The following is a 21,921-nucleotide window of genomic DNA, read 5'->3' as shown; positions in this document are numbered from 1 at the left end:
CCTATGTGCACATGTATACATTTATTGTGCTCTTCAGGGTCCTCAAAAGGAATTGGTCTGTCTTTATTTGTAACTTTTAACAAACAAGGATGAATAAGACCATAACGAACGTTCATGGATCGAAGCGTAGGTCTGAGATCTAAAAACTCCTTTTGGCAGTTAGTAGTAGTCTTTGAAACATCTTGACTAAAGAAGATCTTCTGACCAGACCATAACATTTGTTAAAGTTGTTTGGCTGCTGTAAGAATTATCATTAAACCAGAGTGCTGAAGAAAATAGGCAATAATCCCTCGTGGTCTGTTCGAGGTTGATACGTTGAGAGGACCAATCCTGTGTGCCCACTGGGTATTGAGATCCGGAGGTTTTGGCAAACCCACCATTTTTGGTATATGCATCTACAGGAAAATTGATCATGTCAAAGGCCTCAGAACCCTCCAGGATGCCATATATTTATACATTATTGCATCTGTTTTGATTCTCCAAATCTTCTGATAACTTCTTGAGCTGAGTGACATCTTTAGATCAAATATCCAGTTAGCTATAACATCCAAAGCATCACTGATCCATTGTTCCACCTCTGTAAGTCAAAATGAGACCACTTTTACTAATTTCTTTGAAGCGTCACAGTAGTGTCAGCCTTAAAAGGTCTTATGTTTCTCAGCTCATCCATAATATCCTCTAGTCTCAAAGGCACAGGTGATTTGTTCGGAGAGGAGGGGTCTTTTTTAACCCTTTTATTAACATTGCCTCTAGAATCTTTGCAACCATTGTCATTAGAATTGAAAGAAGACTGAGATTTAGTTGAGTGTGCATACTCCATGTTTTTATTAGCCAAAGAGCAACAGGATAACTTGTATAGTCCACAAGTAACCACCAAGAAGAAATCAGTACTAAATACATGGCTGTTAACTAGGTGGTCCGATAAATACAGACTTATTCAGTTACAAATATTATAAGAAAAAAACCTAAGAGCAGACTAACTAGTATGAAAGCTAGTACGCTCTTCAATTCACATGAAGTGCACCTGTTATGAAGTTCTTGAAAATTGCCCATAAAATATTAAAACCATGGAGAGGGCAGGAAAATAAGGATACACGTGAGGTTCTCCAATTTAGGAAGTCAACTTATCACCATTAAGCCCCCATTTTTGGTGGAGAAAAGGAAAGCCCCTTAGGTTTACTGGTTCCTGAGGAGAAACTTGCTTCAGCGCTCACAAAATGGTAGCCGAAATACGGAGTGCACCGGGAAGGGCAAGGAAAAGGCAAAACAGTAGCAATTCGACTGTTTTGGGGTCCAATAATCTATCTTGCCACTCCCTGGAACTTCTGATGCCTTTCCACATGATTTAACGGCCACGTTGTGCCGAAAATGCATCTCTCCACAAAATATGTTTACTTGATGCTTTGCAGAAGCTCTAGTGGGCAACCATCTTGTCTCGCTACCTCCGCCCGATCCCTGATTTCTTCCGTTCTTACCATTCATTCTCAAAATATGAAATGTAAACTTAATCCACTCCTGGCAGATGTTTCTTTACCCATCCCCCATTCTCTCATACAAATTTAAAACCATGGAGAGGGCAGGAAAATAAGGATACACGTGAGGTTCTCCAATTTAGGAAGTCAACTTATCACCATTAAGCCCCCATTTTTGGTGGAGAAAAGGAAAGCCCCTTAGGTTTACTGGTTCCTGAGGAGAAACTCGCTTCAACGCTCACAAAATGGTATCCGAAATACGGAGTGCACCGGGAAGGGCAAGGAAAAGGCAAAACAGTAGCAATTCGACTGTTTTGGGGTCCAATATTCTATCTTGCCACTCCCTGGAACTTCTGATGCCTTTCCACATGATTTAACGGCCACGTTGTGCCGAAAATGCATCTCTCCACAAAATATGTTTCCTTGATGCTTTGCAGAAGCTCTAGTGGGCAACCATCTTGTCTCGCTACCGCCGCCCGATCCCTGATTTCTTCCGTTCTTACCATTCATTCTCAAAATATGAAATGTAAACTTAATCCACTCCTGGCAGATGTTTCTTTACCCATCCCCCATTCTCTCATACAATATTTACATTGAGGATGTAAAGTGAATCATAAGAGAGCCACACAAGTCTGCACTGCTCATAACTAAGGATACTGACATAAATCAATCTGCCAATACTGAATCCTTGAGAGATGACTGTAGGACTTTAAAGTCTTAGTGGTCAGAAGCATCTGACACCTCCATCGTCCTAGGCAGAGAAGCACCAAAGAATCCCTGGCAGTGTCTTCTAACTCATTAACAGAGGTCAAAAATCCAAAACACAAGGATTGAGCACTTAACTATCATAGAGTCTACCAATAACTACTGCCTAAGCAATGTTATTCTCATCGTAAAACTCCTTAGAGAAGTGCCCACCTATCAATGCAAGAACCAGACCGGCAGAAGAGAAGGCTATTCAAAACACAGGAGGTAGGAATTTACCCCTGAATTTTGATCCAATTCATGTATACCAACAGGGATTTACATAAAAATATGCCTCCTGAAGGCAGGAGTTACATTGGAGAAAGGTTTTCTGTTCTTTAAACTTTTCCTACTTTTCATGTATGCTGTACTGTGCAGCACACTTATAAAGTGGGATATGTGCTAACCTTTGTCAAAGTATAGCACCACATTTACTATATTTGTATGCAATAAGGTGCAACAACCAAATCTGATGCACGTCGTTGTGTGAAAAGGAGCAAGCAGAACTGCATCATAGGTACTAGAAGATGGTGTTGTTTCTCTCCCCCCTGCTCTAGTACAAATAAGGTTGCCTTGAGCCAATGAACACACCTTTGCACCAAGGTACAAGGTTGTATATGTGATATCAAGCATAGGTTTTGTACTGGTAGGGTACCCTTCTGGTGAAAAATACTATGGTTTGACATAGTTTAATACTTTTTCCACTTTGTATGCATATTGTTTAGTCCAGAACACATTCAAAATGGGAAATATTTTGAGAAAAGTAAGCTTTTATAAAACTTCACTCCTGCCTTGAGGAAGTGTACATTTGTGGCCCAATTCCCTGTCTGTTGATGTTAGTAGATAGGGATTAGAGTCAAAACCCATGGGTGATTGCATAGAAACACCCATGTACCAGCCGTGGAATGCAACTTGACACAAATTAGTACAATGTAGTGCATAGCACTTCTTTGTTTTATTTCAGGCAACTTTCTTATGGAAATCAAGATTTGTTTGAGATGTAAATACCATATAATGGTTTCCGCAAAGCTTGTGTCGCTTTTTATGACTCAAACCTAAAATAAAGTGTTAGTAAATTTCCCCTATATTTCCCCCGAAGTATTTCTTATTGGAAGGGTAACCTTCCAGTGCAAAAGCTATACTTGACATCGCAAACACCTACTTCCTTGTATTAGCACAAGTTAACTAAGTGTTCCATCTCTAGGAGAGGGAGCAACACCACTATATCAGTAGATATCGAACTGTTCTTCTCTCCCCCTTTCATTTGAAGCTGCGCAGCAACTTTGATTTGAATACAGTGCTGCTTTATGCATTGTGTTAATAAATATTCTTTTGTTCTAGCGCAAACGTGTATTCTGGTCAACCATTGTTTACACTGGGCCCTGTGTGCTGTTATACAAATCAATATTGTGGTACACCTTTGCAGCGTTTGAAAAATAAGAGATAAATGTAGCACTTTGCACTGCACTCAAAAGCAAAACTTGTATAAGAATCCTTTTAACTGCACTCTTGCAAGAAGGGTGGAGTGGATTGACCAAATGGGCAGGAGCAGATTTTGTTTCCCAATCTAATGCAGTGTATGATATTGAGATGGAATTTTGTCATTTTGGATGAACTTGTTGTAAAGTGGAGTGAAGGTTCCTGGTGGCAATATAGCTTGAAGTCTGTTTTTGAAGATATGTTGGGGATTTGCTGCAGTGAGCCTCATGAATAATGCAGAATGTATTTAATATAATTTATGCATGCAATTGGAACCAGTGGACTGCCATGAGGGCCTGCTTGGCATGATCATATTTATGTAAGTGCAAGCACATTTTAGCAGCTATGTTTTGGAGTCTTTGTAGATTGGTAACTTGCTTCTTTCAGACTTGCCCGATAGTCAGGCATCTTCTTAATTCAATCGGATGAGAAGTTTGAAGGTAATGAATAATGTTTAAAGCACTGAAAGTTGCAAGTTAACACCCTTAAACTAATTAGCTCTAATTTGTGAGGTGAAGGAGAGGTCTGAGCCAACGATGATCGAATAGTTATTGGCTTTCCGGATAACTCTAGGTTAGCAAGCCAATTACAGGGCTGAGAAGATGAGTGGTCACTTCCAAGAACTGGACCTTTGACTTGTTTAGTTAATCTGCTGGAGAATAAAATGACGCAATTGCAGAATTCCTAGGAATTTCCAATTAGATCAGCAGAATGTTCAGACTGACAATGTTCATTAATTAATGATTCAATTCTTTTTCTAACATACTTGACCTAATTCCATGAACTGTGTGAGAAATCGAAACAATGTACACCAGATTGGAGCACTGCCGTCAGAAGAGTGTTTTTGTACTGCTCAAATTCACAATCACTACATTAAACAAATATCACAGAAAAGCATCAGTAGAGTCAAACCACTATCTACGACCATCAGGTATGACTCATGACTACACCAGCATTAACCCCATACATCATACATCAACCTACACATGTAAACGTTTAGCAGCTGATTGATTTTTTATATCTTAATTTATGCCATTTTGTGAATGCGACTGCTGTCCTTCTGAGACCTCCATCCATGGATTAATTGGCTATTAGTAGGATTTGCCTAAGGAATTCTGCCTTTTTTCAGTATAGTTAATGTTAATGTTAATATTAATGTTATTTGCATTTGTATAGCGCAAACTGTTACCCGAAGACCTACTGTGAGCTGGATGTAAGGTTATCCAGTTATCTTGAGAAAAGCCACATTTTTAATCCCTTTCTGAAAGGCAGAAGATGAGGAATATTTCTGATGTTCAGTGTAAGGGAGTTCCACGACTTAGCCGCATTGATCGTGAAACTACTTCTGCCCCAATTAGCTTTTTTTACTCGAGGGATACTGATGAGTTTTTGGTCTGCTGACCGTAATACTCTCTTAGGCATATACCAGGTAAAGTGTTGTTGTAAAAACTCTGGGCCAATGCCATGAAGAGCCTTAAAAACAAGGCACAACGACTTAAATTGAGTGTGTTTGCTGATCGTGAGCCAATGAAGTTGTTTTATTTTGGCTGAGATGGATTTGTATTTTGGTGTGGCTGTTATAAGTCTAGCTGCCGCATTTTCCAGCAGTTGCAGCTTGTTCATCGATCCTTTATGAACCGTAAGATATAGACTATTACAGTAGTCTAGTTTAGACATTATGAGGGCAGAGACTACAGTTTGCTGTGCTTCTTTGGGCAGCAAGGGCATGATCTTTTTTCAGGATTTGAGGATATATGAGGTGTAGAAGGCTACCTGGTTAATTTGGTCCCTGAAACTCATTTTATCATCAATCAAGATTTCCAGATTCTTGACCTTTTTTATTGGTACAGGTAATAGTCCCATCTCATCTGGCCAGCTACTAGGGGTCCAGAAAGTAGGGTAATTTCCGAAGAGAACAACCTCCGTTTTACCGGAGTTCAACTTCAGACAGTTCTGGAACATCCAGTCTCCTACAGCTTTCATACATTCCTTCATCCTAGTCGCGGTTTCATGTAAATTCCCGGGAAGTAGTGTCACAACGATTTGGGTTTCATCGCAAATGAGGTTATTGCAAACCCAAAGCTTTGAATTATAGGAGCTAACGATGACACGTATACATTGAGCAAAGTTGGGCTCTATGCTGAACTCTGCGGCCCCCCACAGGGCAGCGAGAAGTATTTGGCTTCAAATCCATCTAATGCCACAGTTTGGATTCTATCAGTGAGATATGATTTAAGAAGCATTGTTTTTAATGCCTAGCTTGTTCAGCAGGTCCATCAACAATGTATGATGGACCGCGTCGAAAGCCGCAGACAGATCCAGCATGATCAGTACGTCTTTCCCCCCTTGGTCCAGAACAGTTCTAATTTCTTCTGTGGACTTCAGGAGAGCAGTTTCTGTACTGTGGGCCTATCTAAACCCATATTGGGTTGGGTCAAAGGCCTGTGAGTCCTGTAAATATGTATTGATTTGGGAATTCAAATGACTTTCTATGAGTTTTGCGGGAAGGGGTAGCCTAGAAATAGGTCTAAAGTTGTTGGGATCACCAGCATCCAAATTAGTTTTTTTTATGAGAGGTAGGATGGAGGCATGTTTCCATTCCTTGGCGAAATATCCCTCTTGATAAATGCTGTTAATAATGTCGGTCAATTGTGTAGCAACAGGCCTAGCTGCCATCTTTACAATTGAGCACGGACAAGGATCCGTTGGAGAGCCTGATTTAGCTTTGTCCAAAAGTTTGAGAGTATCTGCTACCTCTAACTTGGCAAAACGGTTAAAAGTTGATATATCAGGACTGGTAGCCTGGAAACATTCAGTTGGACTGGTATTGTGGTCAGTTGATGATCCTGAAAATGTAAGGAAAATATTGTTGACTTTGTCAAAGAAACTATGAGCGATTTTGCCACAGAGCTCCTGACTGGCCACTATTGGAGGAGTCTGAGGGTGAGCCAAAGATTTAACATTTTTCAAAAAGTTCTTTAGGGGAGTTTTTTGCTGAAGAGATTTTATTGCTAAAAAATTCTTGTTTTGTGTTTTTAAGAAGTTGTTTGTACATTGTCAGAATTGCTTTGTATTCCTTGTTATCATCTTCCTTATAACCCCCCCTCCATATTTTCTCCAGGCGTTTGCAGGCCAGCTTTTGGTCCTTCAACTCCTTCGAATACCAATGGGCGGAGGGATGCTGTCTGGTATGTCTAAAGCATTTTAGAGGGGCTAACTTGTTCCCCGCAGCTTCCAGCCATTTAGTATATGATCTGGTTGCATCATCTAAATTACTAGGAATGGGAGTGATGTAATCGGTCAGTGTTTGAACTAGGTCTTCCGCTTTTATCTTGTTCCAAGCTCTATTCTTGGAGTGGCTTAGGGATGGATTCTGCATTTTACGGTCCGGCATTGAGAGCTCAAAGAAAATCGAGGAATGATCAGACCAACCTAATGGCAGAGTTTTAATTACTGAAAGGTGTAGATTATTAGAAAAAATGCCGTCTAGGGTGTGATCTGCTAGATGTGTGGCCCCGCTGACCAATTACTCCAGGTTACCACCTCTCATGAGGTCAAGTAAATTAGAAGTATCCAGATCCAGTAATGCTGTCTATGTCATCAAATATTCAGCCTTAGTGCTCATAGTTATTACATGCATGAAATAGTGAAATGTGTATTTATTTCATGTGCTCCCATGAGTAGGGGGTCTGTAGCAACACGAAAACACTCGCAGCCGAATTATAAACGCAGTGATGAAACCTGCCATACAACACGGACCCGTTTTTCAGCTCGGAATTCACATTTGTGCAAAAAAAAAAAAACATGTTGTCCTGTATCCTTTTCTGCACACATTTTTCTGAGTATTTTTGGGAGGGAATACCACGATCAAAAACCCAGGTGCAAGCAATGTGAGGGAAATCTGTGCTTTTAGAGGCTGCAAACAGCATTTGCAGTTTACTGCTCCACTGTCAAAAAGGTCACAGATTCACCCTTTAAAAAAATACAGAATGAGATTAGAAACTTGCTTACAAATATTAGCAGGATATAAAAGTAACGTAGCAGTAAAGAACAAGTATAGCACGCAAAATACTGAAACATTAAATCGCCTTTGTATGTTGTGTTTTGTTTCCTGTAGGGAAAGCATACACTCCTGAATTCTACTATGACACCCCCAACCCTCTGTGGCAGAACCGACCCCGTGTTTACTCGTACAGCCTGCAGTGGACGCAAATGAACCCGGACGCCGTGGACCGCATCCTGGCCTACCGCCTGGGGATCAAGCAGGTAAGCACATACATTGGCTTGCCGCTCGCTTCTCGTTAGCTCTGACAGCAGTGTCTGCGGCTGTATCTTGTGCTTCTGTTTTTCTCACATCTTCGTGTTAAACTCACGCTTGCGCTTGCTTTCCTTGAGGATTTGCTGTTTTCCTGCGAAGGCCGCCTTGGCTCACCTAGAGACCCTTGAATCCAATTCACACATGTGTAGTTTGCCAAGACTGAGATGAAATACGTGTTCCTCTGAGGGATTACAGAAGCGTCAGGCCAGATCTGATGGAAAGATTTTGTGACAGACATCCATCAAGAAAACAGTCTTGGTTTAGAATTGCCTAGAAAAACAAGAACACGAATTACTGTGACATCCTTGTTTACGATTCATGTGATGGATTTTAACAATTACGAAAAAAAAATAAACATATTCAATGTACATATGTAATATACCTGAGGCCAAAGTGAAATGTATTTTTGTGGGCTGATTCTTTTTTTTATACCAAGAATACCAAAAGTTACAACGGTGACTATGTCATGTTCATCCATCATGAGCACAGAAGAGAGGATCAAATACAAAATGTAATTCATGCATACCAAACAACAGGAGATGCAACAAATCCAACCGTATGGGAACAACATGGGGGGTCAGGGGTGGGAGGGAAAAAGAGTGGAGTCCAAGGAGGCGAAAGAGAGAGGGAGAGTAGGGGAAAGGGAAAGGGAAAGGAAAAGGGAAAAGTAAAAGGGAAAGGAAAATAAAGGAAAATAAAGGAAAGGAAAGCTGTGGGAGACAGGGGAAGAGAGGGTGAGCAGTGAGGGCAGGCAGAGAGGGTAAGTAGATGGGTAGGAAGGGGACAGACACAGGGTAGCAGAGGCATTCCGTGTTGTAGGGTGCAAATCTGTGCTGCTGCAAGGGCAGTGGTGAACGACAAGCATGATGTGCCAGCTGGGAGAGGTTGGCCAAGTCATGTAGGGGGATCAGTGGGCCAGGGAGTGGCAAGGGCATGTCCAGGGATTCCTTCAGCCTGGATCCCACCACAGTCCAAAAGGGGCGGATGGTGGAGCATTTTAATAAAATATAGACTATCTCACAAAGCACATGGTCACACCGCCAGCATGAAGAATGGGATACTAGACCTGTGTAGTGGACCTGTGCCGGCTTCCAGTGCTAAACCTGGAGGATCTGAAAAAGGCTAAACTTCATCTGGCCCTCCTGGACCCCTCTTCCCAGGTTCTCCTGAAGCTCCACGCAGTCCAAGTGTAATACTTGCAGAAGGGCCTGTCAGTTTGCCCTGAGGCTTGCTGTTTGTATGTGGGCATAGAGATGGCGAATCAGGAGACTGTAGAGTCCAGACATCATGCCCTAAAACTGACCACATGTGTTGAGGTACACGAGCACTAGGATAGGGGGATGGACCAGGGCTGCAGACCAAGCTTACTCATTAAGCAATGGTTCAGTGCATGCAGCGCCACTGCTGGGTAAACAGCTGACCAAATTTATCTTACAATACCACAAAGCATTTAACCTTGCCACGGGACAGCAGATGAGCAAGGGTGTGGATCTGCCCCACAATTGAGCATGTTCCTACCAATGCGGATGTCATGATTGTTCCAAACGAGCGCTTTAACATGCAGGCGGACGTCCACCAAAAGGAGCTTGTGGGCTCACGTCCAGGTACTGTACATTGGCTGTATCATGCTGTTTGGAGTCCCGGCATTGTAGTGGTTGGGGAGATAGAAAAAGAGTAGTCCTGCCAGACTAACCACAAACCAGCTCTAAATTGAGATTAACAATGGGTGTCAAGGACCCAGGTGTGAAATTACACAATTTGCGCAAGGTGGATGGCCGCGGACGGGAGCCCCCTGTGGACAGATGGTCAAGAAGCTTCCTGCTGGTCAGATGAGGCCTCATTGGCCCCCACTTGAAGGCTTTGATGGGTGTGTGAGTGCCTGTATAGGCCTGTATGTGGCTGTGTGGGTGTTTGCGTGGGTTTGTGTGTGGCTGGATTGGTCTATGAATGGGCATGTGAGTGACTGTAAGGTCTGTGATTGGGTGTGTGTATGGCTGTATGGACCTGTGTGTGTGAGTGGTTTAGTGGGTCTTTGCATGGCTGTATGGGTCTGTGATAGGGAATGGGTATGTATGAGCTAGTATGTGAGTGACTGTATCGGTGTGTGAATGGGTGTGTGAGGGGTTTTGTCGGTGTGTGAGTAGGGGTGTGAGTGACTGAATGTATGTTTGAGTGGCTTTGTGGGTCTCTAAGTGGATGTGAGAGCGGCTGAATGGGTGTGTGAGTGGGGGTCTGAGTATCAGGATGGGTGTAATAATAATTCAGCCTTTAGCACACAGGAGGCAGGCTATAGGAGAACCAGAGACCTGAGGTCTGCTATCTAAATGACCTAAGAAGGTGGATGCAGACTGGAAGTCTCCAATTGAATGTAGACTGGACTTCAAGCTGGTTTCACAGATCAATGCCACACCAGTAAAAGTATGGTAATTGTTCTATAAATTATTCATGTTTTTAGAGGAAAGTGACAAAGTGTATGGTCCTGAGGAATGGCAAGAATATGTTGGTCTATCTAGGCAGAAACATGTTGGTCAGATCCTGATAGGGAACATCCATATCCCTATTTTTCACTTAGCTGTTTTAATCTATCCACTGGAGACACTAATAAAGGATTGACTTCATCATCCAGGAAGTAGTTTTGCACTCTTCCCCTCACTTGATCCTACATTGGATGATACAAAACACCTCAGGCTCCTCTCCTGTGGGAGAGTTGTAGCCCTCACTCTGTAACGTGTGGTCCCAGTGTGCAAGAGGGAACCCAATAATGAAGCATATCACCATAGGGTGAGTGAGGGTTCTCGTCTTCACGCATGTGTGCATCTGTCCCATTTTCACAGTGAATATCTTGTGAGTAGTGTAGATACACCATCCGGTTACCTTTTGTGAGTTCTGTCAGCATTGGGGTATCAGTAGCTGTGTAAGTGACTAGATCAGAATGGAAACTCACCTGCCCCTTTATCCAACAAGAGTCCAGGTTTTGCACAATATTTCTACCCAACTGGAGTACTTTCTGCTGGTTTATTAGTAACTGCTACCTGATTGTGTAAATGCCTACTGCTTATCCTAAACTACAGCTGTGTGAAGGACACGAGGAAGTGTCTCCAGCAATCTTGTGTGTGTTTAATTTCAGCATTGTGATTGTTCCACGTGCATCTTCATCCAGAAATCTGTGTTAACTTGAATGCTCTTAAAGAGAAGAACAACGAGACTGCAAAGCGATCAATCTCCACCATACAAGGTTTCTTCCTCTTAACTATGTAAAATAGGTGCTTCTTTGTTTGATGGAGATGTCCTCATATTTTTTGGCATCAAGAATGTGTCACCAATGCTGCCAGAAAAGCGATGAGGGTACGTTTGGGAACCTGTCCATCATTTTGGCAAAAGGTAAGAAGACATTTTCCATACTACTAAGGTAGACAGGGTGGGGCTAAATGAGCAAATGTTCACGTTGAACATTTGCATACTCTTAGTCATTTAAAGGGATAACCATGGAGTCTGCTCGCAACATGAAAGGACATGAATTAACCTACTCATCACAGTCACTACAGATTGTGCTCCGATAGATCAACTATACATTCACCTCCACCAAGGATTTTAGACCATTTTTAAATGCTTTCTCTTTGCCAAGCTCAAGAAATTAGGATCATTTGTCCTTTATAGATGTGTTGCTTTAACTGGGGTACCTGCTATGTTTTTATTTGCAAATGCTTCCTGTTGAGTCCAAGAAGATGGTGCTGAGTACCCTGGAGCCTACCAAGGGCACCCAGTGTGCACTGTCGGGGACCACAGGGGGAGCCCCAATGCCCCTGTGGTCTTGCTGGCTCACTGCCTCCAGCAGGAGCCAGTAGTACTACTGCATGCAGACAGCAGCAAACATGCTGCTCCCTGCGTGCAGGAGCTATCCTTTCATCTGTTTTAAAACAGAGGAAAAGTCGGCTTCCAGCTGGCAGGAGCAATTTTCCTGCTTCTGCCCACTGGGAGCAGACTTAATGTTTTCTCTCTCTTTGTGGGAGGTGCCAAAGCTCCCACCAAGCAAGGGCAAACAGCTATGCCCTAGGGGTGGGAACCCCGGGTTGATAGGGAGTTGGCCCTGGGGATAGCAGTCCGCAGGTCCTTAATGGATCTAGGAGGGAGGCTGCACGGCCCTCTTCCTTTGGTATTATAAGGCCTACCCCATTGAGGTGGTTTTCCCTGGGGCCAAACACAGCCCAGGAGGGGGGCTGCATGACCCTTCTCTCATTTCAAAAATTGACAAAGCCCCTGAGAGATGGTAGTCTCTAGAAACATAATTGACCCAGTAGGGGGACCAGTGTGGCCACCCTCCCCTTTAAAAATATTACCATGCCCCGGGGTGGTGGTCGTCCACAGGGCTAATAATGGCCCAGAACGGGTGGCCCGAGTGACCCACTCACACTTTTTCGTTAATTTGCCTACCCCATGGAGGTAGTGGTCCCCGGTGCCGTAAAGGGCCCTGGAAGGGGGGGTCCATGTGGCCCTACTCCCTTGATTAGAATTTTATTGGCCATGCCCCGGGGAGGGGGCGGTCCCTAGGGCTGATATCAGCCATGGGAAGGGAAGCCGTGTGTGCCCCCTCCCCAAAATACATATTACTTTGTGTGACTGGGATCTGGCCCACTCAAGCGCTGAACTAGAAACAAGCGGGGACACTGTGGTTGTTTTTTCTTTTCAATGTTGCCACATGTGCACTGCACATTTGCGGAAAAATTGAAAAAAGCAATGCTTTTTGGTACTGAGGGTGACCCCACCTCCAGGTCTAAGGGCTCACGGTATTCCCACCCTGCCCCTTTTTCTTTATTTTTAACTTTTTGGGGGGCTTGGCTAAGTCCAAGTCCCTAAATGGCTGCCAAAACCTTCTGAGTGAAGTATTGTCAGCCAATCTGATTACAGCATATCTGTTAGATTCGCAGTGGGTCCGGGTCCCTAGATTTAAAATTTTGATTTTCCTTTAATATATCAAAAACTACTGAATGGATTTACACTAAATCACAAATAGCACTCTTTTTATACCAAGGTCTAGCTTTTTGATACATTTGGTGTATTTCCATTCAGCGGTTTGGACTGTAATTGTGTCTAAAATTCCTACGGGAAATTGCATGGGCAAAATGCATTTCGGGAACCTTCATTTTTTCTCAGCCCATGCTTAAAGAATCACCTCGAAACTTTCCAGACAGCAGCTAAAGTGAGTGGCAAGCTAGTTTTGAAAATGTCATGAAAATACATCAAATGCCATAATACTTATTAGCAAAACAAAAAAAGCTTTTCCTATAGAAACTAGGTCTTAACTACAACTACCTACTGGTTATTGCTGGTAGGTAATGTATGCGTTGTAAAGCCATTATGTTGTAATGCCTGCATTGTAAAGGCTGTTTCCTCAGAAAGGAGCTGATTGGCAGTAATTAAAAGTTTCCCCTTTGCGATTTCATCTTACTTCTATGCACATATGAGAGGAATAGCTGTCTTTCCCTCATTTCCTGCAGCGCTTAGTGCTGCTTTTTGTTGCTGTAAGAGCTGTGGGTGTGTGCACTTGTGAGATGGCCTAGTTCTGCTTTTAGTGCTGATCGCTTCTGACAGATTTAGTTTCCAAAAAATGGAAAATGAGATTTGAGTTGAATTATAAAAACTGATCTATGCTTCATTTCCCTTCTATAAGAGGATTAAGAGATAAGGGAGTGGGTTTGCTTTGTTTTCTCTCACTTTGAAAAAAAATAAATCAGGGAGATGCAGTGAAATTTTATGATGACAAAGAAGGGAGTTGGAAGACTTATTTGCTAAAACGAAAAGCGTGTGTTAATGTAAACATGCATCTGGATCATTTGATTAAAGAGTATGTATACAGAATTCTTAGAGCTTAAGAAATTAGTTGATAACTGTGAAGGAGACAAGATACACCAGCATTAAAGAACTGAAAACAAAATTCTCAATTTTTTTCCAAAGTCAGAAATTTGCTCACTTTGAATATATCTGATAGGTCAGATTCTCAAATGTTTTGCTGCACCTTAGTTCTGTAGTACTCCTACTTTACCCTTGGATTCCAGGATGAAACTGGAGTTAGCCAGGAGTATGACAAGAGTAACAGCAGACGTCTACCTGCTGGATGGTTTGATTAAATGTCTAACTTTGTATGTATTGTTAAAGATAATCTGGCCATATCTGTTAAATACTCAGGTGAGTGCCAGTGGATATCCACTAGCACCCCAAATTAGCAGAAGCTGCACAAGCAGAGGCAAGACATACAGTTATACCTTTTCATATACACAACTCCACTGAAGACCATGTGATGAAGAAACTGAAACAAAGGTGTTTCACAGGTACAGAACTCTGAAGTCCTGAGACAGTGTGTAATGACATTTGAATCAATACAGAAATGTAAACTCTCACCACTGTGTACGCTGATAGCTAATACGTAAGTTAATAAGAAATGTCTTGCTTAAAGCAAAGGGGGTAGAAGCATTGCTCTCCTTGTCATGTGCATGCACAGCTTGTAAGCATGGTTAGCCTGAACAGAAAGATGGCTGCAGCAGTTACAGTTCTGCTAAGGCAAACAATTCAAAACCTCACAGCACAAACCTAAAAAAAAAGGCATTGGAGATATGTACAGTTTCAAAGGCTACGATGCAGTTAACAAGTGGTATGAAATGTGGATGATTTGGGGATTGTTACTGCAGCGTGATGTAGTGTTATTTAAAGTGGTGCGCCTTTACCTTTCCTCAACTGGAGCAGGGTTGTTGTTGTTCTGATAGATACAGGGATGTTGTTCCAGATTCTTGGCACAAAGACTGAACAGATATGTTGCCTTATCTTTTTTTGTTCCACTTCTTAGTCCTCAGTCTCATGGTGTCCTGCCCGAGAGCCACCAGAAATGCTGAGCTGGGTAGCTAGTAGGTTGGGAATGCAAAATAAGAAGACATTGAGGGCAGGGTTTGGGTACGCTGATCCCCTAGGCCTGGTCTGGGGTCAATTGTTTTTATATGTAAAGTAGTGCATTTTGTAGATCTGGCAGAGTTTCAGCATTAGTGTTCTGGAGAAATCATGACAGAGACAACATGTATAACATGAATACTAAGGGTTAGATTGGGTAAAGTTTTTCATGGGCAAAGGTGACTCAAATGTGGCATTTTTAACTATAAATTATAACATCTAAATTGCTATAAATTATAAAAGTGCGGGTGTTCTTAGCAAAATTCGGCTGCGTCGCTTGAGCTCCTGCACAAACGTTAGTAATTCTCCACTCTGCACTTTTTTTTCACAGAAAGTTCTACTAGACAATGGCTAATTTACTCTGCATATACAAAGGTTAAAGGGAACATCAAAAAAGTGAAACTAATTGTGAGAAATTGGAGAAAGTTAAAATAGAGAAAAAGTGCTCCTATGTTTGGTTGTGTAAGACAGTCCATCCACATCATAGGAGAACTCGAGTCTGTGACGTTTTCTCTACCACTCCAGTGGTTATTTCTAACTGTGCTCAGCTATCCTCATGCCCTGAGTGGATAAACGACCCTTGCTTTCTGGCACTTGTTCCTGTTACCATTCTTATGGAGTGGAATCATTAACGCCACTTTGTCATTTTCATGTCATCGCTCCCTCCACTCCATTGCGCTGGATAACATATGGGAGTTACTGAACCACTTCAGGGCTCGCGAAAAACAGTAGATTTGCAAGGGCTGATAATCTATCACTTCCATTTCTGTGTCCTTCAACATTACAATTTGTCTCATCTTCTCAATCTTGTTTTCTCAAGTAGCTGTGTAGTTATTTTTCTGTAGCTGCGTCCAATTGCAGCAGAAATGATCCAGGCTGAAAATGACACTGAGGGGCACGCGGTGCACACATCCCGCGTTTGATGTAATTGGAGCCTCGCGCCTTGCAGTCTCCTCATTAACTCGCACGGCCCAGAGTGGTCGTGATGCACTCGGAAGTGTTTCTCACTGTGCATCTCTTTTAGGAGTGCACGCGCTGCAACTTGTACTTGAAAAATATGCATGAGTATGAAAGAAGGGTAGTGCATATTTAATGGGGAATAATGTCTGAGAGAGAGTCCTATCTGGACACTAAGCGAACCTGAGCTCCTTTTTGGCGCGCCCTGATATTTGGGGAGGTTTTACCGCATTGGGCAAATACTGGGTGCAGAACTTACCATGTGGTTGGTAGTACCTCTGCAACCCTGGAGAGCATTTTGGAATGGAAGATTATGTTGACACCACGGACCTGATTTATTGTTCAGTTTTACTCGTCTCTTCGCGTTACTTTTTGTATTTTAAGATTAGGTTCTGGCTTTCTTTTCGTTTTCCATTTATTTTCCTGGAATGAGTTTGTGTTCCATTATATTGCTTTCTCTATATCTGCGTTATCTTGTTTTACTCATAAATAGGGCCAGGCGCGCGTCCTCTTTTTCTCTCTCTTTATATTTCAGAGAAATAACTGCATTGCATGCAAATAATCTGCAACAACTAAAACAGAACCATTTTCAGGTATACGAACAGTGGGCATTTGTCCAACGCTTCTTCCTTCCAAAATGCCCCCAGTAAAAGTGATAGAAAAGTCAGGTAAAAAGATTAAATTAGTTCATTATGCTGTTACCTTACAGTTTTCTTTACTATACTTGTCTCATTGCTTTATCTCTGTCTGTATTCTTCTCCATCTACTTTCATCTCTCTCATCATACTCAATCAATCAATCAGTAGTTTGCAAAGTGCAACTACTCACCAGGAAGGGTCTCAAGGCGCTGAGGGGGAGATGGGGGGCACAGCTCCTGGATGGTCCCGAAGATTCGGTGAAGAGCCAGGTTTTGAGGCCTTCTGGAATTTTGTACAGTGTTGGTGTCTGTCGGAGGTGGTGAGGAAGGGTGTTCCATGCCCTGGACACGAAGAAGGAGAAGGAGCAACCTCCTATTCTCTTTACTTTTCACTCTACTATTCTCTTTAGATCACTGTTCTTTTTGTGTGCCCTGCCCCACGCCACTTATTTTACCTAGCACAGCCAGAGGTCGCTCTCTGGCCAAAAGTAGTTACACATAGGAAAAAGACTGTAACGTCACTTGAACACTTCACAACCTCGTATTAAGGCCTATCTAGGCCTTTTACATTTAGAGTTTTATTATGAAATGTCATCCTAGTGTCAGCCTATGTTATTTGCTTTACATCGATATCATCATCCCTAAATAGTTGCTGCGTGCTATTTCTGGGGGCTAAACAGCTAAACCCCAGTGGAAAGGCATAGCAGTTAATACTACAGCCATTAAAATCTGTAATCAATGTACCTCTATATTTCTTGCTGTGCATATCTGGTTTTAGTCTGTAAAAAAGAATTATGTTATCTATTATATGAGATCCTGTGAAGCTACCAACTCTCAGCATATTTGGTGCTCGGAAACACTTAAAAAAGATAAAAGCCTCTGGGTCCCATTACACAACAGCCATCTTAGAAGCTTAAACAGAATTCGTCCTTAAGTGAATCATAGTACACAGGTTTAGTTTGTTAAAGGATAATATCCCTATGTTATTCATATATTATGAATATGTTGTGCAGTGTGTCCCTACTGAAGTGTTTAAGACACAGAGTAGGGATATTGAAAACAACAGGGGTGGCTGGAATGTTTCATTCCACCCATGGAATTGGCTGAATTTAGCAACTCGAGTTCAGGCCACATTCCGCCAATCGCCACGTTGGCAGATTTCTTTCCGCGAGGCTCCAGAAATGTGAGAGTGAGCGAGATTTGGTGTCCCCTAATGCCATTTTCTGTGGGTGGTCTGGAGCAGTCACAGTGAGAGGGCTGCTTCTTGAGCAGATTTGCTTTTGCTCAAGTAGATTTTCTATTCGAGCGACAGCAAAATCTAATCAAATGGACACGTCCTCTTGTGCACCGCATGGTGCTATTTGCAGTGATTTTTCAGGCTGCTGGTGCTACTTGCGCTAAATTGTAGTGCGAGCAGTGGGACATGCATATTTTCCCCCTTTGTCCAAACTCAGCGGAACCTTGCAGTGTTTTTAGGAGTTTCACCCACCCCTAAAATACCTTAGAAAGAAATGTGTAAGAGGATGGGAAGCACAGGGGAGAACGCATGGGGGGTCAGGGGTCTTGGGGCTGTCCACCACACACCTCGAATCAGAAATGGGAGGTGCAGTGGATGGGAGGGTAATAGTTGGTGATAGAGATAGGGATTTCCCTCTGAGTAAAACGTACGATGTAGAATTGTTTGGAAATGCCTTTACAAATTAAGGAAACACCCACATTCTGACTTTAGCACTGTATCTGTTTTTCCTCAATCAACATGTACTATGTCAGATTGTCCTGGAGGAGTCATATGCACGTTTCACAAACCAGCACACAGCTCTTCTTAATCTCCTTGCTTAACTCCAGTCAGTCTCTTATTTTTGACAATTCTCATAAAAGTTCTCTTAATTTCTCCTCCATAAGCAGTCATATTGACCACGCCTTTGGGTGCGCCATTCCTAAATGTAGCATAGTATAGTAATTAATATCTACCTGCACATGTGGACGAAAAACCCACCATCAAATATGGCAGTGTCGCTTGTATCTAATTTTTATTCTGGACAATTTACAAATATCTGCCTGTATCTTTTCATTGCGTAAGCCCTTCTGGTGTTCATGTCAGTCTATGTCACATGAGTTAGCTTGGTTTTTTTTTACAGACATTTTTCATTGCCTCACTGTTCTGTTCATACATTTTGAATGTCAATTTCTATGTATTTCTATATATCCCTCTTTGAAAGGTGCTCTTGAAATGCGTTACTTGCTTCTTATTTAACAGAAAACATTTATTTGGGGACAAGACTACAGAAGCAGATGTTATTTTGACAAGTGTTCTTGTCCAAATATGGATTTATCATGCGTTGCTTGGCTACAAGTTTAAAGCAAACGTGATTTGTGTGAGAGGAATTCTAAATACCTATATTTAACTATGCTTATATATAACACTGGGAGTATGGCTAAACACTTTTCAAAACATAGAAACTGTTCAACATTCAGTAGAAATGATGGATGGTAGGTGCCCGATTCACAAAAAGTAGGAAACTATGACAAGAAATGTGTTTTCCTACTTTTTTCTATTCGATAACATTCCCTGGAATATACCTGGAAAGTTGCAGCAGGTGTTGGTTTCCAGCCAATACTCCGGGGTCAGGCGTTTTGGTGAGCAAAAGTGTGAGTTTATGGACACATTAAAAAGTATGAGTTTGTGGCCATTCCCAAATTACCCCCAGGTCCCTCCTGTCCTCATCCCCTTCATTAATAACAAATGAGATAACCCATCTCCCAGACAGAAAAAAGAAAAGAAGGAATGCTGTTACACCCCTCCCCCTCCCTACTGGGAGTATATAAGGGTACAGTACCCAGCATGCCTCCTGTTCTTTTTTCTGTCTTCCAACAGTTTTTTCTGCGTGGATCCAGGAGCCGGTTGACTCCTGGGGCTTACCTGTTGCTGGGCTTCGGGTAAGGGCTGGTCTTCTAGGATTTCCCCCAGTCTGCCGGGCTTGAGGGGTTTCCTGTGGGCGCTTCCTGGCTGTTCCTGTTCTCTTCATGTGGATGTTGCCGCTAGTTCCTGTGTTGGCGCTGGGAGTGTCCGGTCCGCGTATCCGTTCTGCCGGGCTTTTCGAAGACGCGGCAGTGCTTTGCTGTTGCTCCGGTGGTGCGGCGGCCCCTGTGTGGCTGGGGCGCTTCCTTCCGGAGTGAGCCTGACTTCCTTTGTTTGGGGCAGGAAGTCAGGCTTCTGAGGTGATCGGCTGGCGCAGTTTCATGGTGGTGTTTGCAGGCCCTTCCCGTGAGTACCGCGTAGCGTTTTTTTTCCCCTTTATATCCTGATGTTCTTCATTCTTCACTGCATTCTCTTCTTGCTGTGGCTGGGTGCGAGGTGCTACTGCTTTGGCTCGTGCTGTGTTGCTTGCTGTTCCTGGGCCCCTCATTGCCGGGCTTGCTTGCTGGCTTGCCTGGGGTTCGACTACCGGGGGTGTCCTGCTGGGCTTCATTACTCTTCAGCCCTGTGTTTGCGGTGGTTTCCTGCTGCTTTCAGGCATGGGGAAGCATGCTAGGAAGAGCAGGCATCTTGCTGAGCCCTCCTCTTCTTCTGCTTCGTCTTCCTCTTCTCCTTCTCCCAAGCGTTCAAGGCATCGATCCAGGGGTGGTGATGCCCGATTGAAGGCGCTGATTAAGGAGACATTGTTGGAGAGGGGGGGGGTGGTCCCAGGTCTAAGGGGTCCATGTCCAAATCAAAGTCTCGGTCCGGTGGTGCTCCGCCTCCGTCTTCTTCTTCTTCTTCCTCTGAATCTGAAGATGGAGGCTTGGACAATGATGTGGTTAAAGGCAAATATGTTGATAAGGATATGTTGCTGGACTTGTTGAGCCATGTGAAGGCGAATATGGGGTTCCCTGCCGATGATGTCCCGGTTACTTCTGGGGGTTCCTTGCTTCGCCAGTTCCAGTGCGCGGCTCCTGTGGTTATGCCTGTCCATCCTTGTGTTAAGGAGGTTTTGGATCGGGAGTGGAAGGATCCGGATCGCATTCTGCTTCCTCGCTTCATGGCTAAGCTCTATCCTCTTCAGGATATGGCGAAGGATTTGCCGGACTCTGTTCCTGTGGATTCTTTTGTTGCGAGTCTGCTGGGGCGCACTTCTTTGGCCGAGGATGCTATTGTGCGTGATCCTGTGGACAAGAGAGTGGACGCTTCCCTGCGTAAGGTTTATTCTGGCTCTCATCTGGCTCTGCGGGCTGGCATCTACGGGACTTATGTTGCTCAGTCTCTGCTTTCGGACTTGAAGACTTTGTATGGTTCCATGGATAATGCCACTGACTGTTCTGATATTCTGGCTCATGTTGAGCGTCAGGTGGAGTTTCTGTCTGACGTTTCCTTCGATTTGGTGCGCGCTTCTGCCCTCTCGGGGGGTGCTTGCATTGCTGCTCGTAGGAACGTGGTCCTCAAAGACTGGAAGACGGATTCGGCCCAGAAATCTGCTGCGCTGCGTTTACCCTTTCAAGGTTCCATGTTGTTTGGGGCTGAGTTGGAGGGCAGGCTTCATCGGCTTTTCAAGGAGAAGAAACATTCCTCCTCTTTCAAGCAGTCCACGTCTGCTCCTGCCTTTTCTAAGCCTAAGCCTTTTTTTCGCCCCTCTTCTCACAGGCAGTTTTCCCGGGGCTGTGGTCGTTTTCAGCCTGGTCGGGGTGGGGACAAGAAGGCAAGATCCCCTCCTGCTAAGCCTCGTTCCTGACTGTCGGGGGTCCGAGGTCGGATCCTTGGTAGGAGGTCGGCTTTGGTTCTTTCTTCCAGCCTGGATGTCCTCCTGTTCGGACTTGTGGGTCCTGGACGTGATCCGTTTGGGGTACCTTGTGGAGTTTTCCAGTTTGCCTCCGAACTCAGGGGTCCGTCCAACTCCTTGGCCGTCCTGCCCATCCAAACGAGCGGAGCTGTTTCTGGGGGTCCGGTCTCTGTTGGACAAGGGGGCAGTTTAGGTGGTTCCTCCGGGGGAGCTGGGTCGGGGGTTTTACTCCATCATTTTTCTGGTGCCCAACGTGACTGCAGGGTTTTGTCTTGTTCTAGATCTCAAAGCCCTGAACAAATCTGTGATGCGGATTCCGTTCAAGATGGAGACCCTTCAGCGGGTGATTCCCCTGGTTCTCCATGGTCATTTCATGTGCACTCTGGACCTCCAGGATGCCTATTATCACGTGCCTGTGCATCCTCTTTCTCGTCCTTACCTGCGGTTTTGTCTTCTGGGGGTGCATTACCAGTTCGTGGTTCTTCCCTTCGGCCTGAGATTGGCTCCCAGGGTGTTTACCAATGTGATGGCTCCCTTGGTGGCTTTCTTGCACCTCCAGGGGATGATGGTTTATCCGTATCTGGACGATTGGCTCCTGCATGCTCCCTCAGCGGATCTGTTGTT

The 21,921-nt window shown here is 43.7% G+C and overlaps 1 protein-coding gene across 6 annotated transcripts in view; it reads left to right on the top strand.

Moving 5' to 3' along the window:
• MDGA2 (MAM domain containing glycosylphosphatidylinositol anchor 2) overlaps positions 1–21,921 on the top strand; it is a 1,540,171-nt gene that overhangs the window by 1,249,792 nt on the left and 268,458 nt on the right. For all 6 annotated transcript variants that reach the window (XM_078659694.1, XM_078659693.1, XM_078659692.1 and 3 more), the window contains one exon: positions 7,813–7,961. In XM_078659694.1, the coding sequence (XP_078515820.1) occupies positions 7,813–7,961 (149 nt within the window). The remainder of the gene's footprint in view (positions 1–7,812; positions 7,962–21,921) is intronic.

This window comes from Lissotriton helveticus, chromosome 9, assembly GCF_964261635.1.
Source record: "Lissotriton helveticus chromosome 9, aLisHel1.1, whole genome shotgun sequence".
Lineage (NCBI taxonomy): Eukaryota > Metazoa > Chordata > Amphibia > Caudata > Salamandridae > Lissotriton > Lissotriton helveticus.
Note: the sequence above shows the minus strand (reverse complement) of the source record. Positions and strands in the feature narration are given on the sequence as shown.